Genomic DNA, 20884 nt, shown 5'->3' with positions numbered 1-20884 from the left:
TGACCTGAGTTATTTGTTGCCTGTGCCAAAGCAAAGATTTAGCTGCCCTGTACCTCATCGTGTCCTGTTTTAAGCTTGAGATTTACAAATACAAACAAACTGAGAAGCTTGCCTTTGAAGTCCTGCAAATCACCCCACCGCCTCCCCGAAGATTAATGGCTGCCTGAAAAATGCAAGTATAAGGCGATGCCTATCACCCCCCAGCGTCCTGAGTTTCGGCACTTTGCTTTTGTGTACCAAGTTGAAGGGGAAGAGAAGAAAAGTGTGTGTGTGTGTGTGTGTGTGTGTGTGTGTGATATTGTAAATCCCTGGCTAGCTTGCCTAGTGATAGCCCTGAGAGCTTTCCCCCCTAATTGCTGGATCTGCTCCATCATGCCTTACCGTGCTAGAAGTGCTTTCCATTCATTGTGTTAAATTGCAGAAAAAAGTTTGTTGTGTATATTTTATGATTTCTTAAATATCATAAAATATATGTGATATTTGCAAATTAGTGTTAGTTGCAACTCCAAATGATACTGAGTGTGGTTCCCAATGGATGACCAGAAGAAAAGACAAAAGGCAAGTCAAGAAGACAGAGGCAAGTAGAAAAGAGGGAATAGAGAAAGTAGCAGACAGATAGAGAAGGGGGGAAAAAGAAGAAAGAGGAGGCAAGAGGCAAAGAGAAAAAACATTTGTAGAGAAGAAGCATGGCCATAGTTGCCCCCAGGGTGAATTAGAAGCAGCTGATTGTGCCTAGAGCTTATTACCTGGGTAAAGTAGCCACAATAATGTAATAGTTCTTTAAGATGAAAAAAATGTAACTAGAAGGAGAAGAAGAGCCTATCCCAAATGTGTGTCATTGGGACTAGTGTAAGGCAGAAAGGTTTAAGTAAGTGAGTTTAACTTGAAAAAGACAAATAAAGAGACAAGGCTGGTGCATGGAGCAGAAAGTTTTATGTAAAAAGTTTGAAACATGATCTGCAATACAGGCAGATCAGCAAGAAAAAGAAAGCAAAAAGAAAGAGAGAGAGATTTGTCTTCCCATACTAATGAATAAAAGTGTTATCAAGCACTTTGCTGGGAAGCGAAGTTGTTTACAGGAAGCTGTGCCTGAGAACCAAACACTTCTAGCCTATGCTAAAAATGCTTGCTAGTGTTGTGCTGCCTCATGGATAACATGTATGGTATAAAACCCATTTAGCCCAATAGCTCGTGGTTCAGAGAAGCTGTCTGATCCAACCATTAGGTACGCCTGTGTGCTGTAAGTTACCCAATAAAGTCTCCTTGTAAGTAAACTCCCCCCCTCCCGCTGGAATCCCAAAACACAAGCGGGGCTAGAGCACCTCAGCCAGTATCAAACCCTGCTGTTAAAAGCCGTAAAGGCAGGTATGAAGAAGTCAGTTAATATGACCAAAGTGTCTAAAGTGCTGCAAAGTGCCACCGAGGCCCCAGAGCGTACTTAGAGCGTCTTTTAGATGCCTATCGCCAGTATACCCCCCTCGACCCAGAGGCCCAAAAAGACGTGGACAAAGAAATAAAAGAAGACCCAGCAGAAGCAGAGGCACAGTGTGCTCAGTGTGGACAAGATGAACATTGGTGGCATGAATGCCCAAATAAAATGAATCAAATACACAAAGGAGAAAACCAAAGGAGCCAGAACAGGCGAAAGAGAAGACAGCTTGAGAGGGGCCGTGACATTGACTGTGAGGAGCCGTGACATTGACTTCATGATTGACACCAGAGTGGCATCAAGAGCAAGCAAACGTTAGCCTTAAACAAAAAGTCCAAACACTAGGCAAAGTTCTTCAAGCCCAGCGTCACTTTGTCTTAGAAAATAAGCCATTCCCATCACAGAAGTTCATCCTTTCCAACCAAGAGTTAAAGTATGAGTTAAAGAGGGAAAAATAACCTTTTAACTCCCAGATGGAGAGGACTGAAAACTGTTATACTTTCCACCCCCACAACTGTGAAAGCAGCTGGAGTTAAACCCTGGATACATTGGACACGAGTCAAGAGAGCGAGAGGGGGGGAGTGGACTGTAGCTGAAAATCCTTTAAAAATCATTCTGAAAAAGCAGTAAGAAGACTCAGGCTAGACCTTACTGTGGACACACCGGGAGACTGTCCCCCCTGCATACGGTCAGACCTGCAGCTGGAAAATTGAAGAGAGGGACTAGACCCTATTGCAGCTTGCCAGGTGAATAGCTGCCCAGCGTACAGTCAGATCCCAAAAAAGATCAAATATACGTGTTGTAGTGTTAGTAGTGTTGCATTGTGTTTCCTTAATAAGGTGCGAAAAAGGGGGGCCTGCCCCTAGACAGGGGAAGTCTGTCCCAGCGATTCGCTGATAATTACTGGCTTCACCTAGCTAACATCACTAGAGTAAAACATTTTTGTTTGCCAAGAGATATACCTGCAAACAGGTTTTTTATCTTTTTCTCCCCCATCATTTAATTTGACTAATAATAATAATGCTGTAGATGTTCAAATCAATAATGTGCATGCATAATATAGTGGCTGACATAACAATAAGAAAACAATTGGCTAAATTGGTTAACCCCTTGGCTTCCAGATCTTAGCTAGCTTAAAAGCATTGTTCATCCTAATTCTACCAGTGTTATTCATAGAGATACTGTTATGCCTTTGCATTCCTTGTCTTATGCGCTGTTTAACCAATCTGTTTTATGTCTTGGCTAGTAAAACTGCCGCCCTCTACGCTCTAATAGCTCAACAAGATATTAAGAAAGAAGGTTGCTATAAGAGTCCTACGTTATGCTTCGCAAACCAAAATGTCTACTTATGTAATGAAATGCTATAATTGTAATGAAATTATGCATTTAAGGGGGGAATGTAGCAGCCATATCGGGGGTCAGACTAAGTAGCCTCATGCAGTCTCATGCTTCATGTCCTTGCTGAGCTCTTTCTCCCTTGAATATATTGTTGTAAGCTGACGAGACACAGGAATTCCTTATCTTGTCAAAGGTCATACAATTGTATATCTTGTTCTCTGCTGTTCTCTTCTGTTCTCTGCTTATCACGGCTACCCTATAACCCAGTTCTTGTATTATAAACAATGGTGCTAGGAGAAGAAATGTTGAAGACTGCAACCCCACATGGGAGGGAGAGGAGGAGCCGTTTCCTATGTGTCACAATATCTATAAAAACAATGTGCTGATGTAAATCGGGGCTTCTGGCTCTTTGGAAATGATTCCAGCCCTAAGCCCGCGCGTTAAATAAAGAATCTCTTTTTCCTTCACTCCGTGGTCTCTCTGACTCTGGGTTCTGCAACAGTATAGCAAGCTAGGGCTGGGGGCTGTGGAGGTGGAGTGGCAGCGGTCTATAGGAATGCTCTCTCACTCACTGGATGCTCCATCCAACAGTCTGCTAATTTTGAGTTCTTGCCACTACTGCTGGGTGCCCAGGACAGTGTAGGGATTCTGTTGGTGTACTGTCCACCCCGCTGTGCAACAGTCTCCCTTTCTGAGCTAGCCAGGGTGATCTCGGGGCTGGTGCTGGATCACCCCTGGCGTATTGAGCTGGGGGATTTCAACATTCACGCTAAGGATGCTCAATCGGGATGGCTCAGGATTTCATATCTGCCATGGCAACCATGGATCTGTCCCAACTAATATCTTTCCCTGTGCAAGCAGCAGGGCACATGCTCCGTTTGGTATTCTGTTGTGGTTGATGCTCTGAAGGTGGAGGAGTTACAGGTGACTCCATTGTCCTGGACAGAATAGTACCTGGTTAGTGTTGGTCTGGCTGGCAGTATGGACTAGGGATGTACGAAAATCACTTACCTTTTTGACGGGGTGATTCACGGTGGGGGGAGGCGCTCTGTACCTCCCCCCGAAATCCTAATCCAGCCGGCTCCGCTCCGCAGAGATTCCGCAGAACCGCCGGCCGGGGCCGCCCACAGCCTGACATCCGGCCGCTGGGAAGCCTTCTGGAAAAAAAAAAAAAACAGAGTACGCAAATGGCAGCGGCTATGGCGGCCGCCATTTGCATTCCCTTTTTTCACTGTTTTAGCCTACGTAAATATTTATGTAAGCTATTACGGCGAAAAAAAGGGGAACACAAATAGCGTCCACTACGCTATTTGCGTTCCCCTTTTTTTCGCCATAATAGCTTACGTAACTATTTACGTAGGCTAAAACAGCGAAAAAAAGGGAACGCAAATGGTGGCCGCCGTAGCCGCCACCATTTGTGTATGCTGTTGTTGTTTTTTTAGCTTGCTGTGATAGGCTACGTAAGTATTTACATAGCCTATCACAGCAAAGGCAGCTACGCAAATGGCGTGGTGGTCGCCATTTGCGTGGCTGCCTTTGCCGTGATAGGCTGTGTAAACACTTTTGCTACGGCAGCCGCCATTTGAGTCCGCAGCAGCCAGCTGAGAGACCAGCTGCCGCTGCCGCCGCCACCACTGGAGCCGCCACCGGAGCCACCACCACCGGAACATCCGCCCCAGGTAAGCTTTGTCCCGGGGGGGATTCCGCGGGGGGTGGGAGGCCATTCCGCCATGGGTTTCAGGGGGCCAAATGCCATTGCATTCAGCCTCACTGAAATCTGTGGCGGAATTCTCCGCCATCCCTAGTATGGACCTCCATAGGGGTTATGGTCCAGTTAACATGGTCTGCCCCACGCACCTGGTGGATCCAAATGATTTCTTGAATGGGCTTGGGAAATTTCTTGCTTCATTTGTTAGCAGCATTGTCAAAGACTGGGCTGATCTGTGGAATATGGAAATGGCCTGGGCCATTGACACTATCGTTCCTAAGTGCCCACTCCCTCCTGGTAGAGACAGATCAGCTCCCTGGTTGAACAGAGAGTTGAGGGCAATGGTCAAATCCTTTCTCATTTGTGAATTTCCCTGAGCGGACTTTGGCAAGTCACTGTCTCGCCCTATCTGGCCATTAGCTAAGGAAGACAAAGGGTGCAGAAGGCTGTATTTTATTCCCTCACGCCCACAGATTCAGTTTGAAGTACACACACCCCCAGAGGAATGTTTTACAACCTCCTCTGTAGAGTTGTAACCTAATTAAGTGAAAGAAGGTGCCAGACTCAGAGAAACCCTAGCAGCAGAGTTTTAACAGACCTGATATGTCAAGTTGCCATGGCAATGAAGGAAGAAGGCCAAAGAGCTAAAAAGTGGAAAATTTGGGGGTGGGACCAGAAATTAATTAAGGCTGCTGGAAAGGAGGGATCATCCATTTTCTTTCTTGCTATCTCTTTTGCAGTTGATAGTTGTTGTTGTTTTAAAAAAAGACCGCTTTAGTGGATTCACCTGCCGTATTGTCTAGCCTATGAGGACTGCCAGTTAATTGTAGCTCTAATTTTTTCAATTCCAGCCAGGATGTTACTAGAAAAAATAGATTATTATTAACCATAAGCACAGCTGAAAAAATCAACAAGATACAAAAACCCTATGATGGAGCTGAAGGGTTAGTGCTAAAGATGTTTAGATCGCACAGAGTGCTATCGTGACCTGGGCCCCATCTACACGGACCCTTTCCAATGTGATTCTGTTTAAAGCCACATTTTCATCAGATCGGATTTACTCCTCCTATGGTACACACAGCCAATCAAAGCGGTGTATGCAACAACAACAAAAAGAACCGCTTTTGCGTAGCAGATTGCAAATGGCATTAAGTTCAGGCATATGTGGGTGGCGTCTCTCGGCAGATTTAAAACAATAGGCTTCTCCACCCCACTCCCTGCTGAGGAAGTACAGTGGAAGTCAATGGAATTGACTTCTAAGTAGGCATGTTTAGCAGGCTGTTCTCAGGGAAGAAGTGAAGATTTCAAAGTCATCCCAAAGCAACATTCTGAAGGCTCATTTGGGGAGACACAAAGCACCTTTTAAAGTCATTACCTCCTGTCAAGGAAATTTCCTCTTACCAATTTACACCACCGCGGCACAGCAGCCTGACTTGTGCCCCTTCTCTGCCTCCACCCACCTCTGGGACCAGAACCCCACCAAGCACCACCACTACCAAGGAGCCGGTGGTGCTGAAGACCGCAGGAGCCGCGCCACCACGGCCAGGCCAGCAAGGAGGGGGCGGGGAGGCAAGCAGTGGCAGCAGCAGCAGAATGGCAGCTCCTTCTGGTACTCCTTCACCTCCCTTTTTGCTCGCTTTCTCTCTGTTTTCCCTGCCACTGTGTTATTAAAGTCATGCAAAGACTTCCCCACTTCTCCCTCCATTCCCTGCTGTGCTCAGTAAGTGCAGTGCAAGTAAATGGGAGTTACATCTGAGTAGACATGTTCGCTCATGCGCACCTCTGGAAAAGCTTATTGTCTTCCCACCCCTTCTCTCTGCTCCACAAAGCAGTGGAAGTCAATAGGAATCACTGTTTTCAGTGCAGAAGCGAAGGTTTCAAAAGGACAAAACTATTCCCAAAGCAACGTTGAGACTTTAATGCTCATTTGGGGGACAACAAAGCCCGTTCACCTTTGCAAGTCCACTCCTATGTAGCTTTGCTGATTTGAAACAAGGGGCTTCCCCACCCCTCCCTCCCTGCAGAATTAAAGCCCCAGCAACCCCCTCTTTGGGCAGGCAGGAGGGGACAAGCAAGGGGCAGCCGCTTGTCGTGGCAAGCGGCTGCCCTCTCTTTCCCTCTCCCCCTCTTCCTTCTACCTACCTGAGGTGTACTTTGCACTGCTGCTGCTCCTCTCAAGGAATTTTCCTCCTGCCAATTCGCACCCCCTCACCATGCAGCAGCCTGACATGTGGACATGTTTAGCAGGCTGTTAAGGCTCATTTTGGGAAAACAAAGCATGAGCGTTTGCTGGTGTGCACCTCCAGAAAAGCGCTTATGACGCAACTTTCCCTTCTTCCTATCAGCACTGTTCCCCCCAGCCGGCTGAAGGCAGTATCACTAGCTGAGGTCACACGGACTCCCAAACTGCACTGAAGCCGGTGCAACAGGAAAATCCGCCACAAAATGACTTTGCAAAAATGCTGGTTTTCCAGCATGAAAACATACAGTTGCTGCGGTGAGGGTGAACGTCATGTGCCATTATCGCCTGTGAGGTACAGCATAACCAGAATAAATCGCCCATGTACATGGGGCCTTGTATAGCTCCATGCCCCACTCAAATGACTAGTAACGCAGAATGAATTCTGAAAATGACGAAATGAATTAATTTGCATAATTTATACAGCACACAGAATTCTGCCTTCCTTGGCATGAAATTTGGGTTACCATCTCACACAGATCTGATTGTTACACTGTTTTCTTTTCCTTTCTTTTTTTGTATGGTGTATACATAGCTCACAACATGGGCAGGTTCAAATGATCAGTGGGGAAAAGAAGCCACAGTGGCTTCTTTCTCCACCCCACATGTGCCACTCATGCACCTGCAATTTCCCTAATTACTCTTGCAGCAGGGCAGGTTGCTATGTCATCCCAACCCGTCGAGGTGTGTGGCAGGGGTGGCGTCCAAACCAGTCCATAACCCATGGCTTGTTGTAGGTGTTACAGAGTGGTTTGGAAGCCACTCCCACCATGCACTTCACCAAGTTTGAATGACACAGCAACTGTCTGCACCGCAGCGAGAGTAATTAGGGTATGGTGGGCACATGAGCGGCATGCACAGGCTGGTGAAAAGAAGGAATGATGGCTTCTTTTCCTCTGCTGATAGTCCAAACCCGGCCCATATATTACACCGAGGGAAGGCAGAAAGTTGATCCAAATCTACTGGTAGATCTTGGGATGACTTACGTAGATCTACAAGATTTTCTGATCCCTGATTATTTATCATAGAATAGTAGGGTTGGAAGGAGCCTATAAGACCATTGAGTCCAACCCCCTGCTCAATGCAGGAATCCAAGTCAAAGCATCCCTGACAGATGGCTGTCCAGCCTCATCTTGAATGCCTCCAGAGTGGGAGAGCCCACTACCTCCCTAGGGAATTGGTTCTATTGTCAAATTGCTCTAACAGTCAGGAAATTTTTCCTGATGTTCAGCCAGAGTCTGGCTTCCTGAAACTTGAGCCCATTCTTTTGTGTCCTGCACTCTGGGATGATCGAGAGCAATAGCAATAACCCCACCACCACCACCAATTAAGCTGCTGAAACAAAGAAAACATGCAGGGAAATCAGAAGTGGATTTTTGTGTGAAGGGACTTAGCGCTGGTATTGAAAACAATTTTCTGGACTGAATGTGTGCTCAGAGGCACCTTGTTCCTGAACCCGCTATTTTGTACCTAGCTCTGATTGGTGGGTTTGGGGTTTCTAGTAAAAACAAAGAAGATCCTGAAAGCCTGAAGTATGCCTGCCCCTGTGTTACAGCATAGATGCTGGTAGGTGGGCCAGAAGGTGGAAAAAGAGGGAGGAACAGAGCATAGTAATGGTGGAGAAATTCAGTGACAACAAAGCAAAGCAAAAAAATATGGGCCTGACGCTGAAAATGGAGCTCCATATTCAGTTCTCCCCCATTCTTACCCCATGTTTTGGTTTTGGCATCATTGCAGTCTATGTTTCCCCATCTTCTGGGAGCAGTGGCTCCTGATGAGTTCGTAGAATTGCACAGTGGAGAATTGCAGAGTATAATGACATCAGGGCAAGGGGTGAGTTGTACTAGATGTTACAGAGCCAGAGGGACAAACTCAGTGTGGTGCTGCTTTTTTTTTTCTTTTTTCAGCCTTGCTTTTTCTTCTCATATTCAGTTCTGCCCTGAGTCTGTGGTTGGGAGGTAAGTTGGGGAATGGAGCAGGGGATGTTTCAGTTAACTAGGGACAGAATACTTTGGAGCTGTGCCCCAAGGATAGACCTTTATCTTAGCGAGCTCTTCTGTAGGGTAGAAGTGTATGGCACATTTCTTTAGAATGCTCTGGGGAAAATGTAGTTGAAACATGCCATAGTCTATGTGAAAATTTACCCACTCACTTTCACAGCACAAGCTGCAGACTTCATCTACCCACAATTCATTCCATTGTAGTTCCTTTTCTCTATGAGCTTTTATGGGGCAAGACTATTTGAAAAAGCAAATCATCACCAAATTATCATTAAGTAAAAGGCTTTCAGTGTTTAAAATTAGCATAAGTTCATGAATTTCACCGAAAGTCACCCAAGGACTTCATGAATAATGGAACAAAAATAGTGTTTGTACTATAACACTTCTTTTTTTCTCACAACCATTTATTTTTACAAATGGTGAAACCAGCTGCCATTTTTAATTTCTCTTAAGCAGATTTTTAAAATGGTTTTATGTTGGCAGTTGCACTTTTTAAAATAATTTGTCTCTTTATGCAGATAAATTATAAGTTTTACTTCATTTGAAGTCCAGTGGACATTACTAGAGCAATATTAAAAGGCCCAATAATTAATACTCCTGAATCTTTAATGGAAAAAGGCCTTAAAAGAGAATGAAAATGGTGATTCATATATGTAGCTCTGTTTTGGAAGTGATAAGGTGGACATGTGCCCTACTTTACAGAGAACATTCTTCTATTTGAAGGTCTGTCAGAGGACAGGCCACTATTTGAAGGTGTCCTCTATTTGAAAAGAGTTGTCCAGTCCAAGTCTGGTTTCAAGATAGAATCAGAAAAAGAGAGAGCAGGGGCCTTGAAGTTGCCCATCCACAGTTAACACCTGGACAGCAGTCTAAGCAGGTGTACAGGTCTCCTGGTCCCGCTCTTCCCCCCAATAGTGAAATGGACTGTATTTCTTTTAAATTATTGTAATTACTTCTAAATGTGCATCTATGCTTTAAAAAAATAGCATATACAAAATTTGTGCAAATGTCTGTCATGTTTGGTGATGCATTTCCTCTTTTTTTCGCTGTGCATAGGGAGTCTATCCCAGGGAGTGGGTTACTGAAGAGGGAAATGATAACTTCGGCTGTGTTTCCACAACAACAGAAGGGTGAAGCAAGTGAAGGAATACCAGAGTTTTCATGGAATCAGCATTGCTTCATGCAGGGCTCCATGAAGAACTGCACCGCGTCATTATAAGTCACTGGCAGAAACATACTTCCGGGTGGGGTGGGGGGACTGGAAGTGAATGCCATCAGACTGGTAGGGGATGCTCAACCAATAGGGGAGGCTCCTCCCTCCAGGCTCTACTCCCCTTAATGGCAATCTCGGGAACAAGCCTCATTGACCACAACAGGAGTTACTTCTGAGTAGTCTTCCCAGACCAGTGCCCCATTCTGCCCATTTTTTTGCCTTTCCCTCTAAATACCAGGCTACTGCATTAGCAGGCACCCCTGAATATTTATTATCGATATCGAGCGATAGCACAAATGCATGATAGTGCATTTTCAGGAAGATGCTTCATTGACTACAAGAGGAGTCAGCAGGGCACCCCTGAATTAATGCGCTATCATGCGATTGCACTATCAGGTGATAGCACAAATGCATGTTAGTGCTATTTCATGGTAGAGTGATAAAGTGATAGCGAGATATTGACATAGAGGGTATGCATATTGATGGAAGATCTGTGCAGCGGTGTTATAATGAGATAGCGGCTTAGTGTGTAATACGAAAGCTGAACTACGAAGCTTGCGAAAGGGGACCAAAGAACACAAAGGAATATTAGCCGTGTAGTTCTGGGGAAGTGACCTGAGATAAAAATTATTTTCAGGTTGTAGGGGGAGCACTTGCTTGCCCGCGATAGCATGCTTATATGCACTAGTGATCTAGCGTTTATTTTCAATGTTTTTTAAAACGTTGGTCCCCTGGCATCCTGTTCCAAAACGGTGTTGAAACTTCTGGAAAATAGGGAGGGAAAGGGTCAGTGAGGTCACAGACAGGTGAGCAACACGCCCCCATGGGCAGGGCTGCACACCCCCATGGGTAGGACTATGATACCGACACAAGTGTGAGTCATTGAACACACCCCAAGAGGACCGTAACCAAGTCGAAGTAAATAGGAAAGGTTGGACTATAACCAGTCTCAGAAGAACCAGTTTTTCTGCGATAAACTCCAGGATGCCTGCTGGATGGTCATGACATCATGGAAACCACGCAACCTGAACACGCAGCCAGGCTGGAGTAAATCACTGGTGGAAACTGCAATTTACTGTTTTGCTTCTCCAGGTTCCCTCCTCACTTTCTGAGGTGCTTTACTCTTGCATACCCTAGTGTAGCTGCATATGTGAGGGCACCGGTGGGTATTTCTGTCAAGAGATAACAGAAAATTAGAGAATTTCTTAGTATGATCCACACTTTTAAGAAACCACCTGTCAAAACATAAATTAGTAACAGAAAATTGGGAATATGCCCATTCTCTTCTAAAAGAAAAGTGTTCCCAGTTAATCCCAGTTAAGGTCTGGCTTTAATTGTGTTTGCATTGTGTTCCTCCCAAAAGGATAGCTTGGGAATATAAATTAATTTATGGAAGCTTTGCCTGCTGCAAACTTTGGAAGTGAATATAATTTAACTGGGTCAATATTAAAGTGCCTAATAATGAAATCCTTCAAATTATCCACTTCTGGCATAACAGTACACTTGGATGGAGACACAGCTGAGCAAAACACAGGGATGGTTGACAACGTTTTTAGAAAACCACTGCACAACACTTTCCTGTGTGTTTTGCTGCTGCTTCTTATTTTAATAGGTTGTCAGAAACATTTCAACACTCAGCATTTCTTTTGGGTGGAATATAACCATTATATTTTATTAAATATCAAAGGTGTATTGGTATCTTTTACTTGCCATCACAGCATCCATCATGTCCAGCTAAATGCTTTTTTATGTCTATAGAGTTATATATGCAAGTTATTGTCATTTTATAGCTATGTTCTTATGAAAATAGAAACAGCCACCACAACACAAATTGGGACCCTATTTCTCATTGCTCATAATACAATGAAGATACCGATTATTTTGAACCATTTTAATCTGGCTTCTGGGCTGGGCTTGGGATGGAAGCTGCTTTTGCCACCTCAGTGAATGACATGCTGAGGAATGATTTGGGGGGAGGGGTAATGTAACCCTGTTGGTTCTGCTGGAACTCTCAGCAGCTTTCCCTATCATTGGGAGTGGTATCCTTCTGGGCCACCTCTGGGTTGGGACTTGGGGATGTGGTGTTATGGTGGTTCCAGTCCTATCTGGAGGGAACGGTTCTGAAGATGATGCTGTGAAATATCTGTTTCCGCCCATGGCCACTGGCCTTTGGGGTGCCTTAAGCCTCTATCTTGTCCTGCATGCTTTTGAACATCTACATGAAACTGCTGGGTAAAGTCATCTGGATGCTTGGCTAAACTGTCATCAGTATGGGGATGTGTCAGCGTTCCACCTTATGTCCAGGACCCCCTGAGCAACTCCTTAAGGATCTCTTGCCTCCTTAAGAGTCCCACCTTCCTTCTTATAAACTTCCCCTTCCCAATAACGTGGGGTTTAGGCTATAGGCGTGAGGTGATTAGCACTTCAGCTACTTGTGTTTTAGCCACAACTGTTTATTGGTAAATTAAAGCAAGCAAATTACAACTAAAGGTATTTACACAATAGAGCTGAGTGATACAAAGGGCCTTAAGAGAAAATAAAAGTTGCAAAACACAAGTTCTTTTATCCTAGCTGTACTTGGACTTTTCTAGGCTGCTTCTTCTTGCTCCCTCTTCAGGCTCTGGTCTCCCTGACTGTCCTCTTACTGGCTCTCGCACTCTCTTTATATACCCTTCTCCCTCAAAACTAAAAGTACTGTTTCAACCCTGAGGAAATGAAACTTAACTGGGGAAATGAAACTGAAACTTCACCAGGGAAATGAAACTATTCTTCTCAGAGATACCCCCTCCCAACAAAAACTCCAGGCCTCTAAGCCTGACCATTTCCCCCTTTGTAGGTCTCAAACTTTCACAGGATGACACTCGACTCTACCTCTCATTTCTACCTTCTAATCCCAAGGAGGCAGTAGTAACCCTGAATACATGTCGGGGGACAGTTTTGGGATGGATGCGGGCAAACAAGTTGAAGCTTAATTCTAGGCCAGATGGAAGAGTTGTGGGTGAGGAAATCTGCTGATCTGGATGGAAACGTGCAATTGACTGAGGATGAGGTTGCACTCTGTTTAAAGAGCCAGGTATGCAGTTTGGGAGTTCTCTGGACTCCGTGCTTACCATGGAGATACAGATGGCATCTGTGGTCAGAAGGGTTTTTTTACCAGCTTCAGCTGGTTTGCCAGCTGCACCCTTATCTAGAGAAAGGTGACCTTGCTTCAGTAACACATGCCCTGGATACATGTTGGCTTGACTACTGTAATGTGCTTTACGTGGCTTGTCTTTAAAGACAGTCCAGAAACTACAACTGTGGGGGAAAACCACACTGTCGGCTACAGAGATCCTAGGGCTAGCTGTGATCGAAATCCCCATGAATTAACTAACTGCAACATCACCCCCTTCCAGTAACTTGCAGGTGAGGCTGCAATATTCCCAACACTGGTTGGGGGCGGGGCAGGGGCTAGAGAGGCCATAGGATTCTTCATAATCTGGCCTCTCTTCTCTCCTCCTTGCCTATCAGAGCACCCCCATTCAGACCTCTCCAATGCTGCATTTGCAACCTCAGAAAGCAGTCAGTGGGATTCTTTCTGCAGCGGCTGTGAAGGGGCAGGGGGAGGGGTTGGATTCTGGACCCCTTCCAAGGTCATAGCAGTGTCTACAGCCTCTGAGGGGGGACTCCAAAGAATCCTATGGTCCCTGGGATGCTCTCCTGGGATCACAAGATTACTCTCTCCCCCACCCCCATATATGGCTAGACAGCCATAGGATACATCGGTTTCTGGGAACCGACCTCAGAGCCTGTGCTCCGAGGTCAGTTCCCTGAGAACTGAGCTCCCCCCCCCCCGCACTGCCTCGCAGGCAGCTCGGAATGGCCCTGTGCATTGCGCTCAGAAGAAGAGCACGGAGCAGCAAAAACGGGGCATTCCAGGACAGGGAAGGCAGAAATGCTGGCATGACACATCCTATGTGTCGTCTAGCAGCCACTTCCCCCACTCCACCTTCCCGCAGCTAGACAGCCAAAATCGGCTGTCTAGCCACAAATGCAGGGCAGCTGAAGAATGGAGGGGATGATCCCCTCTGTGTGCTTCTCCTGCCCTGCATTGGAGAGGCAGTCACCTCCGAGTTCGGAGGCGGACATCTATCCCGATAGAATCGCGCCCTCCATTAAAATAGAATACGTCCTACTAAGAGTAAGTCCTATTGAAATCTTTGTATTCAGCTATGAATATTCTGTGTTATTTCCTCTGTGTGTCAAAAGGAAAGATAGCCAGTCTCATTATGTAATTCTGAAGGGTATGTTTTTTTTAAAAAAAAACAGTTCTGTGTGCTTGGTGACAGACTGATGTATAGCATCTCCAAATTTATCAAGAATCCCTTGATGTGGTGTGGAGACAGGAAGGTGAACAACCATCCACAATCAGGTTTTTCCTTATAGAACTGAAAAACTCCTGTGGCTGAAACTGCAGTTGAACAAAAAATTAATTCTGCACATCAGCGTGCCAATGCCTCAGGCTTTCCACATCCCTTGAAACTGCATAAAGCATGCAACAGCACCACTATCTTAAAACTACTTAACATGCTCATTAAAGGATGAGATAAGCCTACTGGGCAGAATTCTGTTTGCCAACAATGCAAAATGCCAATATGCCTTTATATGCAACATTTAATAAGACCTGGATTAATATTTTAAAAATGTCTCTTGTGTTGTAGGAAATATGAGTATTTTTAAGCAGGTCATGTAACTCCTTGACTTAGATTTCAACTCCATCTTCATGATGACTGTGAAATAGATAATAAATCATTACTGAAATCAGGATGGTTGTGATGATGGGTACATCACATCTGCACACAAATATTGGAGAATTAAAAGATTAATTTAAAGAGGACTTTTGATTATACTAAACAGACATAGGTCATTTCACGATATCTTTTTTTTAAAAAGTATATGAATGAAGAGTGTACTTTGAGGCAGTGGTGCAAAGGGGCAGAGAGAAAGAAGCATTGAGCCTTCCAGACCAAACGGCTTATTTTTCCAACCCAAACACTACTTCTCTTTAATTACTTGTTGATTAAAGAGCACAACGCTACAAAGGGGAGCTGTGCCCTAGCTACGTGCCAAATACATTAGTAAGACTCCAGGGTAAAGTTGGGCTATATGAATTGCAGCACTTCCTGGGAGTTCTTGGCACTTTCGCGCGGTTCCTTTCATTACTCCACCCACAACCTCCTCAGTTCTGATGATGGCCCAGCCAGGAGGAGGAAGAACTGAGTACGATTGTAGAACTGCCTCCTGAAATGAATGGATCGGAAAGAGAATCTGCTTTGCACAGTAAGGAACAGTGCTGGTTTCCGAAAGCCTGCAGAGAAGCTATTGACAATTGTTTCTTCTCTCCAGGCATTGGTCGTGTGATTCTGAAATTTGATCGGAGTTGCGGTCAAGCTCCGCGTCACCTTCCTTCACCATTTGTGTGACAAAAGGCTTCTATTAATCAGTGGCAAGGAGGGAGCCAACAGCGCTGGGTGCTTATCGGGGAATGGGCACAATGACAGCAGGGCATCTGTGCCAAGTGGCAGAAAAGAGAAAGGGCAAATGCTCACTTTGGCATACTTGATGCTTCTCCAGTGCTCAAGGCTAATTTACATCACCCTCCTGTCTTTCCCTTTTTTTCTCTACGCTCATCTTTTCTTTTTACCTGAGGGATGTAACTTGGATATTATTAAAGAAATATACTCATGGTCTTTTAACATTGTCACTTGGCGGGAGAGACCCCCACAGTAGAATTCAAACACTAAAGATATTCCTCTGCTACACAGTATACACACACACACACAACCCCAGTCTAAAGCCGCTAGGAGTGATGCCTAAATATATTGAGCAGACTTAGGGCACAATCCTATGCATGTTTAGACAAAGGCCTACAACTCCCAGCCATTTCCCAGTAGGCCTTTTCTCTGTCTAAACATGCATAGGATTGTGCCCTTAGTTGTCCTTAGAGTAGACCCACTGAAATCAATGGGACAAGTTAGTCATGGCTGACTTAATTCCCATTGATTTCAGTGGGTCTATTCTAAGCATGATTAAGTCTGGTTCCAACCCATTGTAATGCCGTGTGTGTGTGTGTGTGTGTGTGTGTGTGTTGATAGATAGGGTGTGAGAGAAAGAGGAAGAGAGATCTATACATTTTATCCGCATTATTTCTCAACAGGTGAGTTGGTTTATTGTGGATTTCATTGTGAAATTTAAGGGCCTTTGCACATCTATTTCCCTACACACACACACTCAAAATAAATATATAGTTGTTATCTCTTGCCTGAGATCCAAACACCTTCCCACAAGGTAGTGACTACTCGGCATTTCTTGAGACATGCATCATATTTGGCAGTCCAGCATATTTATCTTTCCAATTTATATGGTCAAAAACCTTTACCCAGTTCCCCCATCCGTACTTTAATTCCCCTTTTTTAATGTTTTTTGTTTGAATATTACTTTATTAATGTTGTTCAAAGAATACTAGTAATAAAAAGGAGTGGATCATTCCGTCTCACCTCTCCCCCTGCTGCAGCCAGGTGAAATGGCTACTAATGGAATGATAAATCTGATCAGGGACACAAATTCCACCATTCCATGTCCACCCTACTTTTAAAAAATTTAAAGATCAGACAATTGTTATTGTTGCTGAGCCTCTGCTGTCCTATACTGTAGGAGTGTATATGAGGTTTGAGAGGACCTCACATTATCAGCTGTGACCAGGCACATTTGTAGTGTACCTGGCAAAGCAGCTACATGCCAAGATGAACTCCAGTGGAAACGGAGTGCTCAGCTGAATGCCCATATGGTTCCTTTCCATGCACACAGGATTTTTGCTGGCATTTACGTTACTGCTTGCAAGTGCTGTTTCTTGTTCACTTGCCTAGTCTAATAGGCCCTTTGCTCTCCCAAATGGAATTCCTCAAAAAAAAAAAATTGAGACCAATACTATATGGATACTATATTTAGGACCCAAGCATGGGGTGGGAGGGAACAGATACACTTTGGGTCCTGAATAGGGGAGTTGCTCCAGCCCCTTGATCATTTTAGTTGCCTTTTTCTGCACCTTTTCCAACTCTACAATATCTTTTTTTAGGTCCGGTGACCAGAACTGTACACAGTATTCCAAGTAGGGTGACATCATAGATTTATATAAGGGCAGTATGATCTTGGCCATCTTATTTTCAATTCTTTCCCTAATTAAGCCCAACATGGAACTTGCCTTTTTCACAGCCGCTGCGCACTGGGTCGACATTTTCATTGAGCTGTCCAGCACAACTCCAAGGTCCGTTTCTTGGCCAGTCGCCGCTAGCTCACGTGCATGCATCCTGGCTTGCACTGCCTTGTTAATGGTGCAGTCCTCCAAACAACATGCACACATCAGGGCCACCATGAGTAACAGGACGGCACTGGCCACTAAATGTGTGCCAAGCAGGCCCATAGCTTTGCTCAGCACAGCCTCTGCATCAGCTGTGGTGATGTCAGGAGCGCCCTAGCTGCCTCTTAAAGTCTCCTCCAGTAGCCAAAACAAGACTCAGACAAAAGGGATTCTTTCCAAGGCTTTATTCTTTTACAGTCTAATGACTCTTTCAGATGCTAATTGCCAGCGACTAAGCAAGGAACTACAAAGTGTATTATAGCAGAGTAACCTAAGCTTCATGTACGCAATTGGTCCCCGTTTGGAGGAGGGCGTGAAAACTCTGAAACTTATGGGCTGGGGGGGGGAGGCTCCTGCCCTTACCCGTGGGACATCGGGATGCAGCCGTTCCCGTAGCACCAAGCGGGCTGAGCGCCTCCTCTCGGCGCCCTCCACTTCGCGCCTCTCTCTGTGCCGGCACCTTGCGTCTAGCAACAACCGATCTCCCGCTCTTTCACTGCCAGGGTCACTATCTCTCTCAGGAATACGAGGAGAGGGGGCCTCTCCCTGCAGCTGCGCCTCTGAGAGATGAGCAGACTCCTCTCCCACGGGTTGTAGCTCTTCCTCAGAATCAGAGCTGCTTTGGGGCTCTATGGGCTCAGTTCCAACCCTGACAGGTGGCCATTTTGACAGCCTGGCAGCGGTGATTCCTGGCAGGGCCCCAAGGTCCTAGCATTTGCCCCACCATGCCAAGTGCTCGTGCTTGGCCTGACGCCTACAAGGTGTGTCAGCAGGCAGAAGAGACAGACACCATGATAATCAGGTATATTCTGATCCCAGGGACAGTGGGAGTTTGTGCTGCTGATAGGATTTACAAGCTGAGGAATATATATGAGTAAACAAGTTAGGCCTCTTGCTTCCGGGATGCATAAAAGAACTGGAAATAGATCCTAAGGACAGGAAACCATGTCTAAAACACACTTGTCAGTGAACTCACATTGTACAATTAGCATTTGTATACGCCATACTGCTGGGTTGGGCTATAAATACCAAAAAACATAAGCCAGAAATATAAGGTATTTCTTTTTGTTCTGTTTGTTTAAAACATATTAATCAATCCTACAATTTTTCAAAACAGACAAGGGACTCTGGGAAGTGGGGCCCATGTTACATGGTTTGTACCAGACCAGAGAAATTAAGGTTGGGTACTGACAATACTTCTTGATTAAGACAGTTTGACCCGATTGAGCTTTATGCCTAAAATACAGTTGGATGGCTAAAGAATTCCCAGATGGAAAGGAAACCTTAAAAGGACATTGTTTTGCCTGTTGGATCAACTAAGGCTGCATCTTCACCCAGTTTACAAAGTCACATTGCTGAAAAGAAAAACCTTACTGAAAGAAGCACAACCCATACTCCAACTTGAACCTCTGCGTTGGTTTGGACTGTGTGCATAATTCACAATGATGATCATAGCTGTAGGGTGCCCATGTGTCCTACTTTACAGAGGACAGTCCTCCGATGAAGTGCTGTCAGAGAACAGTCTTCTGTTTGAAGGTGTCCTCTCTTTGAAGAGCTGTCCAGTCCTAGTCTAATTTCAAGGTAAAGAACCATAAGAAGGGAGAGCAGGGACTTGAAGTTGCCCATCCACAGTTAGCACCTGGATAGTGGACTGAGCAGGTGCACAGGTCACCTGATGGTCTCAGCCTTCCTCACTATGGTGACATGTATTGTATTTCTATTTAAATTGCCCTAATTATTTCCAAGCTAGTTTCCAAAATGGTGCAAATCCCATGTCACCACAGAGGCTAGTATGAGAATGATTGGATAAAAATATGTTTGCCTGTTTCCGTTGTGACTGGAACAACATTACACTTTTAAAATAAACGTACTATAAATAAACTAGCAAAGGTGAAAACCAAAAAAAATAAGTTCTTTTTATAAAGATCATTTATCATTTCTCGAAGTTTGAAGTCAAAAACACGTGATGTAAGATTTTTCTCTGTCTTCTCCCTCTGGTGTCCATGGGGGTGTCTCCATGGTCGATGTGCTGTGAGCTGGCTCCGTTGGGAGGTTGTTTGGGGCACATGATATTGTAGCCATCCCGCAGCCAACCTGGAGCTTTTCGCAGAAAAAATGGATTTCCTGAGACTGCTTTAAGTCTGATTCTTTTCCTTAAGTCGGGTTCTCCATGGTATAGTTGTTGTGTGCCCCAACCCCTGCATTTACCTCAGGTATGCTGGCCCTGCCCAGGGGTGTGCTCTTCACCATGACCCCGTGTTTCCCGTCCCTGTGTTTCCTAGCACAAACCAATTAGTGTCTACTCAGAAGTAACTCCCATTGTGGTCAATGAGGCTTGTCCCCTGAATGCGCACTTCAGAATTTACAGAGATCCCCCACAATCATAATAGCACATTTTTAAAGCATTAATCCCCTAAAAGCTGTATAGCGCTATCTTGAAGGGGTGTGCCCTTCACCATGACCCTGGTCAAGGGGTGTTTCCCATCCCTGTCTTTCCTGTCCCTGTCTTTCCCAGCACAAACATATGTGTGTCTACTCAGAAGTAACTCCCATTGTGGTCAATGAGGCTTGTTCCTGAAATGCGTACTCCTGAAGTTACAAGATTCCCATGCATTGAAATAACCCATTTAATTAATGTGACGCTTCAATTGTTCACAGCATTGGCAGCTTTAGGGGAGGGAGAACACTGTGTTCCTTTAGTGGTTGTTGCTTTTTTTGATTTTATGAAAGGAGAAAGGGAAGGAGAGCCTGGATGCAGGTGGGGGGGGGAGCCTCTCTTATTGGTTGAGCAACCCCTGCCAGTCAGTTGATCTTCACTCCAACCCTCCCACCCCACCCAGAGGTATGTTCTGTGAAGTGACTTATACTGGTATGGAACACCTGTGTGCGGACCAAAGCCAGTTCCTAGGAAACTCTGGATAAGCCACCATTCCCTTCTCCTTCCATGGTCGTAGAGACACACACACACACCAACTCTTTCTCCTCAGCTTCTCTTCCTCCTCCTCTATCACCAACTGACGTTTCTTCAACCCATTTCCCAAGATTTTGTGCCTGTCCTTCCATTGGCCCAGCATTCTAAGAGCTCACAGGAGTAAGTATTATTACACATGTATAAACACATTTAAATTACATGCACGGTGTGGGGCATACAGTATGCATTAACCTCCCCTTTTCCTCATGCCTCTCCCTTTTCCCTTCCTGAGCTGCCCAAATCTCAAGCTTTTTCAAAGTTTCAAATTTTTTTGCATGCCTACACTGCTCAGGCTTCAGTTTAAAACAAAAATGAGCAAATTGGTGTTAGAGATCTCTAGTAATAAGCCTTACACTGCTGTATTCTTATATAAGATATACATCTATTCATATAAATTAGCATGCAGATTTCATGTCAATTTTTTGTCCTCTTTTTTTGGTAATGCATTTCTTCTTTCTGGGAGTTGCATAAGTGGATGCCCTAATCATGTGTGATAATGTGTGAGTCACTAGGTAGGGAAGAATTAGAATTTGCATCCAGAAAAATCCAGTTCTGCAGCTGACATGCATTATGGAAAGCAAATGGCAGCA

At 45.0% G+C, this 20884-nt stretch overlaps 1 protein-coding gene across 1 annotated transcript in view; it reads left to right on the top strand.

Moving 5' to 3' along the window:
- ANKRD55 (ankyrin repeat domain 55) overlaps positions 1-20884 on the top strand; it is a 150741-nt gene that overhangs the window by 10947 nt on the left and 118910 nt on the right. The window contains exons 4-5 of the mRNA XM_084829643.1: positions 3450-3506; positions 12764-12925. Of these exons, the coding sequence (XP_084685769.1) occupies positions 3450-3506; positions 12764-12925 (219 nt within the window). The remainder of the gene's footprint in view (positions 1-3449; positions 3507-12763; positions 12926-20884) is intronic.

The sequence above is a fragment of the Heloderma suspectum genome, chromosome 2 (genome assembly GCF_057233095.1).
Source record: "Heloderma suspectum isolate Gila_16-S chromosome 2, 16-S_ref, whole genome shotgun sequence".
Classification (NCBI taxonomy): Eukaryota; Metazoa; Chordata; class Lepidosauria; order Squamata; family Helodermatidae; genus Heloderma; species Heloderma suspectum.
Note: the sequence above shows the minus strand (reverse complement) of the source record. Positions and strands in the feature narration are given on the sequence as shown.